General features: G+C 42.9%; 1 protein-coding gene across 1 annotated transcript in view; it reads left to right on the top strand.

Annotated features, from left to right (window-relative positions):
* Positions 1 to 9,030, top strand: part of lhfpl4b (LHFPL tetraspan subfamily member 4b) — a 10,015-nt gene extending 985 nt beyond the window's left edge. The window contains exons 2-6 of the mRNA XM_054601803.1: positions 643 to 847; positions 2,033 to 2,112; positions 2,224 to 2,371; positions 8,731 to 8,768; positions 8,858 to 9,030. Of these exons, the coding sequence (XP_054457778.1) occupies positions 643 to 847; positions 2,033 to 2,112; positions 2,224 to 2,371; positions 8,731 to 8,759 (462 nt within the window). The 3' untranslated portion in view covers positions 8,760 to 8,768; positions 8,858 to 9,030. The remainder of the gene's footprint in view (positions 1 to 642; positions 848 to 2,032; positions 2,113 to 2,223; positions 2,372 to 8,730; positions 8,769 to 8,857) is intronic.
* Positions 9,031 to 11,348: the final 2,318 nt, after the last annotated feature.

Below are 11,348 nucleotides of genomic sequence, written 5' to 3'. Positions count from 1 at the left end.
TCTGTGTCCCTCTATGTCTCTGTGTCCCTCTATGTCTCTGTGTCCCTCTATGTCTCTGTGTCCCTCTATGTCTCTGTGTCCCTCTATGTCTCTGTGTCTATGTCTCTGTGTCCCTCTATGTCTCTGTGTCCCTCTATGTCCCTCTGTGTCCCCTATGTCTATGTCTCTGTGTCCCTCTATGTCTCTGTGTCCCTCTATGTCTCTGTGTGCCTCTATGTCTCTGTGTGACCCTTTATGTCTCTGTGTCTCTGTGTCCCTCTATGTCTCTGTGTCTGTCCTCTGTCCATCTATGTTTATGTCTCTGTGTCCCTCTATGTCTCTGTGTCCCTCTATGTCTCTGTGTCCCTCTATGTCTCTGTGTCCCTCTATGTCTCTGTGTCCCTCTATGTCTCTGTCTCTGTCTCTATCTATGTCTCTGTCCCTCTATGTCTCTGTCCATCTATGTCTCTGTGTCCCTCTATGTCTCTGTGTCCATCTATGTCTCTGTGTCCCTCTATGTCTATGTCTGTGTCCATCTATGTCTCTGTGTCCATCTATGTCTCTGTGTCTGTGTCCTCTGTGTGACCCTTTATGTCTCTGTGTCCCTCTATGTCTCTGTGTCCCTCTATGTCTCTGTGTGACCCTTTATGTCTGTGTTGTCAGGTGTGTGTGGACTCGGACTGGGCGGTTCTGGACTGCCGTGGTGGTTTGTCCAGTCTGTCTCCTCTGCCGTCCTTCCAGTCGGTGGCGGTTCTGGTGGGAGTGTCTCTGTGGTCAGTGTGGACCAGCGTCCTCTGTCTCTGTCTCTTCAGGTTCTGCAGCGCTGCCACAGTCTACAAGATCTGTGCCTGGCTGCAGCTCACTGCCGGTTAGTCCCTGGTTCTACTGGTTCTAGTGGTTCTAGTGGTTCTAGTGGTTTTACTGGTATTACTGGTTCTAGTAGTTCTAGTGGTTCTACTAGTTCTAGTGGTTCTGCTGGTTCAACTAGTTCTACTAGTTCTAGTGGTTCTACTGGTTCCACTAGTTCTACGGGTTCTAGTGGTTCTACTAGTTCTAGTGGTTCTACTGGTTCTACGGGTTCTACTGGTTCACTAGTTCTAGTGGTTCTACTAGTTCTAGTGGTTCTACTGGTTCTACTGGTTCACTAGTTCTAGTGGTTCTACTAGTTCTACGGGTTCTAGTGGTTCTAGTGGTTCTACTAGTTCTACGGGTTCTAGTGGTTCTACTAGTTCTAGTGGTTCTAGTGGTTCTACTAGTTCTACGGGTTCTAGTGGTTCTACTAGTTCTACGGGTTCTAGTGGTTCTACTAGTTCTACGGGTTCTAGTGGTTCTACTAGTTCTAGTGGTTCTACTGATAATGGTTTCTATCTAAACTGTAGCATTGGCTGATATACTTTCGTTTGGTGGAATCATTTAAAAGGAGAGAATCATCTATTTTAAACGTGGACGTTCTCACCGTCGACCAATAGCAGCCTTCCCTGACAGAGGTCACCTGTGATTGGACGGAGAGTCCAAAATGGAGGAAGCTATCGTAGCTTATTAGCTGTGTGTCACCGTCCAGCTGGATTGAAGCTCTTCTGTCAGAATAAAGGGCTTTACACAGGAGAGGACCTCAGAGGGGTTTAAGCTAAGCTAACAAGCTAGCTAAGCTCATGCTAACTCTAATGATCACAACCAACAACAGGTCAATCAATACAGTCATTAGCTTATTGTCCTGTCTGTCTGTCTGTCTGTCCCTGTCTCTCTGTCTGTCTGTCTTCCTCTCTCTCTCTCTCTCTCTCTCTCTGTCTGTCTGTCTGTCTCCCTCTCTCTCTCTGTCTGTCTCTCTCTGTCTGTCTGTCTTCCTCTCTCTGTCTGTCTCTCTGTCTGTCTCTCTCTCTCTCTGTCTGTCTGCATGTCTGTCTGTCTCTGTCTGTCTCTCTCTCTCTGTCTCTCTCTCTCTCTCTCTCTCTCTGTCTCTCTGTCTGTCTGCATGTCTGTCTGTCTCCCTGTCTCTCTCTCTGTCTGTCTCTCTCTCTGTCTCTCTCTCTCTCTCTGTCTCTCTGTCTCTCAGGTTTCTGTCTGGCGTTGGCCTGTCTTCTGTTTCCAGACTCGTGGGAGAGTCCAGAGATGCGAGCTCTGTGTGGAGACTCTGTGAGTTGAATGAGATCAGTGAAGAGAGATATAAGATGAGATGGTCCTCCATTAGAACGGCGTACACGCTGAAGTGTGATCAGGTGCTCGTTGATCTCTCTCCGTCTCCAGGTGGGCAGCTTCTCTCCAGGTAACTGCTCCGTCCACTGGGCCTACATCCTGGCCATCCTGGGCATTCTGGACGCCGCCATCTTGGCCACGTTGGCCTTCGTCCTCGCCAACAGACAGGACGCCCTGCTGCCGCCGGACGCCAAGGACGGTGAGACAGTTAGCACAGAGTTAGCTTCAGGTTCAGTTAGCATAGAGTTAGCTTCAGGTCCAATTACATAAAAGTTTTAAGTTAGCATATACTTTCTTTACTTTTTACATTGAGGACATACACAGGACGTGGAACACATGCTAGCTGTCTACCAGCAGCAGTACGGATGCTGCCCCTTCTGGGTAGATGTTGATAGAAATAAATAAATAAAATAACAATAATAATAATAATGCATACACAAACACATAACATAAACCATAATTTACATGAAAAAACAAACAAACAAAAAACCATATGGGTGGGGGGGTCATGTAGAATGAAGCAGAGATGACACAACATAAGGTACGACATAGCAGTAAACTTGGCATTCAGGTCTCATCAAGCAATTTCAAAAATGGTTTCCACCTTCAGGAGGAACTTTTGGGAATTACATTTGTAAAACCGACTCTGTTCCATCTTAGCAACAGAAAGCATTTCAATAAGCCACCTTCTGAAACATGGGGGCGATGGAGACTTCCAATTTAGTAATATTATTTTTTTTGCTGCAACCATGCCTGCCTTGAGAGCCTGTTTTTGATATATCCGAATATTGCCAAATTACAGTCTGGCTAGATGTTTATTTCATATTGTTTGGAAAACCATTCAAATATATCGCACCAGAATATATCCAGTACTGGACAGTGGCAGAATAAGTGCGATAGTGATCCTTTGGTAATGCCGCATCTATCACACATAGGAGAAACTGATTCAAATATCTTACTAAGTTTTGTTTTAGAGTAATGCAGTCTATGTAAAAACTTTAAATTGAATGAATCTATATCTAGAATTGATAGAACAACTCTGTATACTGGACAGGCCTTCCTCCCACAGTTCATCTGACACCGTAACGCCCAGTTCTTCGGCCCAGGCCTCCCTGAGATGACTGGCATTCACTGGAACCATAAAAGCAGTGACAAAGCGAGAGATCACATGTTTAGAGTTTGGCTGTGAGAGAAGTAGATCATAAAAAATGTGGCACTTGGGTTTGTTAGGGAATTCTGGGATACGCTCCCGTACAAAATGCCTGACTTGAAGGTAACGGTAGAAATGTGATTGAGGAAGGTGATATTTAGTTTGGAGCTGAAGAAATGAGGCAAATTTATTAGCTACATAAAAATCTCCAATACGGCACAGTCCCCTCTCCCTCCAGTCCAGAGACACCCTGTCATCAGCGCTGGTTTCAACGTGTGATTGTGTGCTATAGGAGTGTGTACAGAGTCAATTGGCAGTTCGAGAGATTTTTTGATTTGATTCAAAATCTTCAGGGAATTTCTGAGAATCAAGTTCTGACCAAGTAATTTGCAGCAAGGCTGTATTTTGGAAAAGAGCAGCACTGGAAGAGAGGTTCCTGAGACTGACATGGATTCGATTTTCAACCAGAGTGGGGACGCAGCAGACCAGTCATCACCACGGGAACCATATTACCAGCCCAATAATAATGCCTAAATACAGGAAGGCCAAGGCCACCCCTGTTAACATTCTTCTGTAAGTGGGCTTTGGAGATGCGAGGGGTTTTATTTGCCCAGACAAACGAGAGGATAATTGAATCTAGTTGCTTAAAGAAAGACAGTGGTAGATAGATAGGAAGGTTCTGAAAAAGGTACAGGAACCTTGGAAGTGCAACCATTTTTATGGCATTGATGCAGCCAATCATATAAAGGGGAAGCAATTTCCAGTTCCTGATGTTATCTTTGAGCTTTTCAACCATGTCCAGAAAATGTAATTGCAGTAAGAGTTTGGGATTTTTGGGAATCCTCAGTCCAAGGTAGGTAAAGTGGCTGGTATGACTCTTGAATACCTATGTTGAATACACTTCCTGTAAGTCGCTTTGGATAAAAGCGTCTGCTAAATGACTGTAATGTAATGTAATGTAATGTAATGTAAAATGGTAACCAATTTAAATGGCAGAGATTTCAAAAATGCAGGGCTTAAATTATTCATCAAAGGCATGAACTCGCTTTTATCCCAGTTAATTGTATATCCTGACAGTTCACTAAATGCTTTAATGTAGTTCAGTAGGTGTGGAACTGAAACTACTGGGTCAGATAAACAAATCAATAAATCATCAGCATATAAATTCACAAGGCTTTCAACATGATCGAATTTTATACCATGGATCCCCGGAGGATTCCTAATTCCTACTGCAAGAGGTTCTAAGGCAATATCAAAAAGGAGGGGAAAGGGGTCGCCCTGCCTTACGCCACGCTGCAAATCAAAAGGTTGGGATTTGTCTGTGCTAGTGAGGATGAAGATACTGGGCTAGAGTCAATTATTTGACCCACTCTAGAAAGTTCTCCCCAAAGCCAAATCGCTTCAGTGTCTTAAACATATAAGGCCATTCTATCTGATCAAATGCCTTTTGAGCGTCAAGAGATAAGATGGCAGCTTGTGTGTCCTTCGCTTGAACTGAGTACAGTGTCTTTAAAAGCAGGCGAACATTACTAAATGAGAAGCTACCAGGAATAAAACCGGTCTGATCAGGATGTACAATTGTAGAGATGTGATTACCCAGTTTTGTGGCCAGGACTTTAGTTATTAACTTCTGATTGTAATTCAAAAGCACAATGGGTCTATAACTTGCAGGGTTGCTCTCTTCTACCCTTTTTTAGAAGCAGGCAAATATTTGCTTCATAGAGTGAACGAGGGAGCTTCTTATTTTTCATTGAATCGTTTACCTTCCTTAACATGAGACCCTCTCATGTTAAGGAAGGTAAACGATTCAATGAAAAATATTATTTTTCCATCGAACGCCTCGTAGAATTCACAGCCAAAGCCATCTGGGCCTGCTGCTTTTCCAGAAGGCAAAGCTCGAATTGCATCCAGAAGGTCAGCTTCAGAGATGGGAGTGTCTATGTCAACTCCATCTAGTTGGGGAAAATCTAAGGTATTGAAAAAATGACAAAAATCTGCATCTGTGGCCTTTAATTTGCTGGAATATAATTCCTTATAGAAGTCCCTGAAGCAAACATTGATGTCCTTTGGGTTAGAAACCAGTTTACCTGATTCAGATTGAATCTCAGGGATGGCTTGTTTAGCTTGCTCACCTCTGAGTTGTCTTGCCAGTCATTTCTCAGGTTTATCCCCCAGTTCAAAATGTTTCTGTTTCAGTTTTAGTAAAAGACTGCTTATACGTTTGCTAGTTATAGTATTGTGTTCATATTTCAGTTTTAAAAGCTTATTGTAGTCGGATTGTAAAAGGGAGGAGCTATACGCTTCTTCAAGTACTGGAAGCATTTTTTCAATATCCATAAGACGACCATTAAGTTCTTTTTTTTTGGATGATTCAAATGAGATAATGTGGCCCCTTATCACAACCTTAAAGGCCTCCCAAAGAATAGAGTCGGAGACCTCCCCATTATCATTCGTGGCAAGAAACTCATCTATACGTGCAGTCATATGTTCAATAAACGAGTGGTCTTCAAGCAAGAGAGCGTTAAAGTGCCAACTGTACTTTTCTTTAGACGGGATATTTTTTAATTGTAGTGAGACCGGACTATGATCAGATATCAAAATATTGTGATAAGTGGAGTTGCTAATGCTGGATAGTAATTCAGAAGATATGAGGAAATAATCAATCCTAGTGTAAGACTTATGGACATGTGAGTAAAAAGACAAATCTTTGTCTGAAGGATGCTGCAGTCGCCAGATGTCTACCATGTTCCTTGTTTTAATGAAATGGTTCAGAGTTTGGACTGAGGCCTGGCAGGAGGCCATTCCGGTGAGAGTCTGTCTAAGAACGGTCCAGATAACAATTAAAGTCACCTCCAATAATGACATTGGGGCTGGAAGCTGGTATCATATCAAAAGCCTTAAGAAAGAAGTCGGGATTATCAATATTTGGGCCATAAATATTAAGCATTATTATCGGAAGAGAATTGATATGACCTGCAATCATAAGGTACCTGCCATATGGGTCTGCCGTCATAGAGTCGAAGTAATTGGGATATTTCTACGAAAAAGAATAGCAACACCTCTGGCCTTACTAGTAAAGAGATCCGGTTAGCGAGAAAAATGACGTCTGCCTTTAGCGATTTCAGGTGCGAGAATACGTGAGCCCTTTAATGACATGACCGAGACCAATGAGAGGTTATTATTAATGCTGCTATGTGCCATGTGGTCAAATACTAACATAGACCCTGAGATGAGAACAATCTGGCATCCACCCAAAATAACACAAAACATAATAAAACATAATACATAAAAACCACAAGCTATAGTGCAACATAACACATTTAAACAAAACTAAGGACATCTTCCCCACCCACCCACCCAGTACTTCCCCAAACGAAGCACAGTTAACCCTCTAAATGACGTCTGGTGACTAACTCCCTGGAGAATAGAAACTAACTAAAGAAAGCTACAGAAAGCTCAACTCAGCTGCCAATCATGACTGATTAGGTTAATTAAACCAAAGTTATTTACAGTCTCTCATAGTGTCAAATTGAAATATCTGAGCAAAAGAACATACGTCAGTATAATTCACCTTCTGTATAAACACACAGAGTTGAATCAAAAGTCTTAGTTTATATTCTTTAAATCGGTGTTCAGAAATGATGTAGTGAAAACCTTAAAACGGGTTTAGGGTTAGGGTTTAGGGTTAGAGGTTTAGGGTTAGGGTTAGAGGGTTAGGGTTAGGGTTAGAGGGTTAGGGTTAGGGTTAGAGGGTTAGGGTTAGAGGGTTAGGGTTAGGGTTAGAGGTTTAGGGTTAGGGTTAGGGTTAGGGTTAGGGTTTAGGGTTAGGGTTTAGGGTTAGGTTTAGGGTTTAGGTTTAGGGTTAGGGGTTAGGGTTAGGGTTTAGGAGTTAGGGTTGGAGTTAGGGTTTAGGTTTAGGAGTTAGGGTTTAGGGTTAGGGTTTAGGGTTAGGGGTTTTTAGGGTTTAGGGTTAGGGGTTAGGTTTAGGGTTAGGGGTTAGGGTTAAGGGTTTAGGGTTAGGGGTTAGGTTTAGGGTTGGGTTAGGGGTTAGGGGTTAGGGTTTAGGGTTTAGGAGTTAGGGTTAGGGGTTAGGTTTAGGGTTAGGGGTTAGGGTTTAGGGTTAGGGTTTAGGGTTTAGGAGTTAGGGTTAGGGTTAGGGTTAGGGTTTAGGGTTTAGGGTTAGGGTTTAGGAGTTAGGTTTAGGGTTTAGGGTTTAGGGTTAGGGTTTAGGAGTTAGGGTTAGGGTTTAGGGTTAGGGTTTAGGTTTAGGTTTAGGGTTAGGGTTTAGGAGTTAGGGTTAGGGTTTAGGGTTAGGGTTTAGGTTTAGGGTTAGGGTTTAGGAGTTAGGGTTAGGGTTTAGGGTTTAGGTTTAGGGTTAGGGTTTAGGGTTAGGGTTTAGGGTTAGGGTTTAGGGTTTAGGGTTAGGGTTAGGGTTTAGGAGTTAGGGTTAGGGTTAGGGTTTAGGGTTAGGATCGGTTGGGCTTCGTTGGGAAGAGGAGACTGTGCTCCACTGTGAGCTCCCGTAACATGCTAATAGCATCACCTCAGGAGTATAGGATGGGAAAATAAGCACCTTATTGCCTTTATATTCCAGTTCTTGTGACCTCCGTAGACGCAGTATAAGTTCTTTCTCTCGATAGAAATGGACCCGAGCGATGATGGCGATCGCAGGGTCCGATGTGCCCGGTGTTACGGTTTAACGATTTAGCGATAATCACCGAGGATTTAAAGTTATCGTCTCCGAGAAGTTTCGACGAATTCTGTTAGTCTGTTCCCTTCTTCTTGTTCAGGTATGCTGATAATCTTAATGTTATTGCGCGGTGACCGTCCTTCGAGGTCATCCACCTTGAGCTTGAGTGCATCGTTCTCGTTCTTCAGGCTGGAGAACGTTGCTTCCAGACAGCTTATATGGTTCTCCTGTTCCACCACCTGCTCCTCGACAGATTTCACCTTCTCCAGCAGTTCCCGTTGTGAGCTTTGTACCGCTTGTAGGGTCTGATCCAACTGATCAAACCTGCCGTTGATGTGTTTGAGGATCTTGTCTGAGACCTTCTCCCAGGTAAATATATGGTCGTCGCTCACATCTTTGCTAGGAGAGTCGGGGCTATCATTAGCATTCGCTGGACTTGGTCGTACGGTGTCTTTGAGCTTCCTAGGCATGTTATTGCCTTTAACAGGTCAAACACTTACTAGCTAAGACTAAAAAAAGAAGAATGAGACTCAAAAAATGTATTTTAAAGGTTGGCACGGAGGAGCATCTGGAAGCACGTCTACTCCATGCGTTACTCACTAGCGCCCAAGTTAGCATATACTTAACCACTTGGCCAACCTATTTTAGAATGAGCTCTAGGTCCAGTTAGCTTAGCATTAGCATTAGGTGAAATAATGAGACTGTGTTTGTTCTGCAGTGACCACAAGTCTGCTGATGTCGGCGTAGAGTCACCAGGTCAGTGGGTTCTTCTTCTACGGTCACCTTTTCAGTCTCTCTAATACTTTTTACACACTCTTCCTCTTCTCCTCCTCCTCTTCCTCCAGATCTCTCCCTACTTCTTCATCATCATCATCATCATCATCACCTGGTTTCCTGGCAACCGTATCCATCTCAATGATGTCACAGTGAGGAGGACGTCAGTCAAGTATTTAAGAGAACAGAACCTTCACCATGTTTCATCAGAACCTCCCAGAATCTCAACTAGAACCACATCACATTCAAGAGCAGCTGGAGGAGGAGTTCTGTCAGGTAGAGATAGAAAGTATAAGTACATTTACTGAAGTACAACGTTGATGTACTGTTGAACGTTTGTGATGAGCTGGAGGAAGAAGTGTTCTCCTTCTTCAGATGAATAAACTCTTTAAACGTCTCTTAGATCAGCTGGAAGATGAGTCGTCACAAATCAGAAAACAGGCTGTTTGTTCTTTTAGAGAGACGAGGTTCTCTCAGGAACATCTGATGATCTGATGGAATATGATGCATTGACGTAGATAAAATTGAACAGGATTTAAAGAAGATTACAACGCAACATAAACATAAGAATATTAATCCATAAACATCAGATAGAATCCTGAAACATTTTACTGATGAATTATTAGGAAGTTATTATTAGGTTAGCATAGATTCATCTTCTTGATCCACTTGCAGGAGCGTTCCAGTTAGCATCTGGGTCCAGCTAGCTAAGAATTAGCTTAACATGCTGTTAGCATCTGGGTCCAACTAGCTAGAATTAGCTCAAGAGAAAACGACGAGGTGAAACAGGAACAGCTTGTGTTTTTTAGATCCATGTTCTTCACAGAACAGAACCGATGATTTAAATCTGTTTTGATCCAAAACTTAAATCTCATATTCACCGGGGTCAAGGACAACAACAGGTTGCCATGGTTACAGTGGAGTGGGAATGGTATTAATGAGAAATTACAATTGTCCCTAATGTGTCAAAAGAAAAACAATCATTTTATAATGTTTGTACGCAGATTGTTGTTGTTGTTGTTGTTGTTGTTGTTTACAAATGTATCACGCACAGAACAATGAACAGTATTCATGTTTTTATTCAAATAAAACTTTATCAGATACAAGTTTTCTTTCAATCACTGAGGATGACATCAGAGTGACATCATCTATCAGCCAATCAGAGAGCAGATCAACCTGTTGTTCAGGTAAACAAGGAACTACAGAGCAGGTGAAGGAACCAGTTCACCTGAAGGAACCAGTTCACCTGGTGAAGGAACCAGTTCACCTGAAGGAACCAGTTCACCTGGAGGAACCAGTTCACCTGGTGAAGGAACCAGTTCACCTGAAGGAACCAGTTCACCTGGAGGAACCAGTTCACCTGGTGAAGGAACCAGTTCACCTGAAGGAACCAGTTCACCTGGAGGAACCAGTTCACCTGGTGAAGGAACCAGTTCACCTGGAGGAACCAGTTCACCTGGAGGAACCAGTTCACCTGGTGAAGGAACCAGTTCACCTGAAGGAACCAGTTCACCTGGAGGAACCAGTTCACCTGGTGAAGGAACCAGTTCACCTGAAGGAACCAGTTCACCTGGAGGAACCAGTTCACCTGGTGAAGGAACCAGTTCACCTGGAGGAACCAGTTCACCTGGAGGAACCAGTTCACCTGGTGAAGGAGTTCACCTGAAGGAACCAGTTCACCTGGGGAAGTCACCTGAGGTTTACTTCCTTATGGCTCATATCTGAAGGTGTTTGTGGTGGAGGAAGGAGAAACCAGACGTAGTTTGTGATGGATGCTGACTTTATTTCAGACAGAGCTGCTGCTGCTCACAAGCTGAAGTACATAAACACATTAGGAACCAACCAATCACAGAGCAGATGAGCCGTTGCCATGGTGACCGTCACGTCAATCAATATCTCTCAGCGTTCTAACACTGGTGGGGGAGATTTCTTCAGCGTTAAGGTGTTTTTATCACCTTTTTTATAGAGAATCAAAGGGGCGGAGTAACCTACAAGTCCCAGAAAGCATTGCTGTTAGAAACAACCAATCAGAGAGCTCCAGACTGCAGGTGAAGTTGCAAGTTGATCTTTGTAGAACTGATTGATCGATGACGAAATCTGAAGTGATTTTGTATTCTGAGGTGCCGGCTGGGGATTGTGGGTAATGTAGTGTTTAAAGCCTCTCAACAGACCAAACTGAGGAGAACATGTTATTTCTGATTATAGATTATAGAGACAGAGTTAGTTATTGATCTGAGAGATTGAACGAACATTTTAATAAATGTGGGATGTTACACCCTCATCATACCTTTAACCTTTCACCTTTAGCCTTTCATATATAGATGATGTCACATATCTGTTTACACTTATGACTTTATCTTCATGAATTCATGTCAATGATGACGTTGAAGTGTTTCTGAGATATTGATCTCCACTGAAACACGTTTTCCTTTATTGATCTGAAACATATGATAATAATCAGATGAACTGATGACGTCGTTCTTTAACAACAAACTGAAGAAACATTTTCACTGAAAGCAGCAAAACACCGAAGATACAGAAAGAGACAAATACACCTGCTCC

Source organism: Anoplopoma fimbria, chromosome 7 (assembly GCF_027596085.1).
Source record: "Anoplopoma fimbria isolate UVic2021 breed Golden Eagle Sablefish chromosome 7, Afim_UVic_2022, whole genome shotgun sequence".
Taxonomy (NCBI): Eukaryota; Metazoa; Chordata; class Actinopteri; order Perciformes; family Anoplopomatidae; genus Anoplopoma; species Anoplopoma fimbria.
Note: the sequence above shows the minus strand (reverse complement) of the source record. Positions and strands in the feature narration are given on the sequence as shown.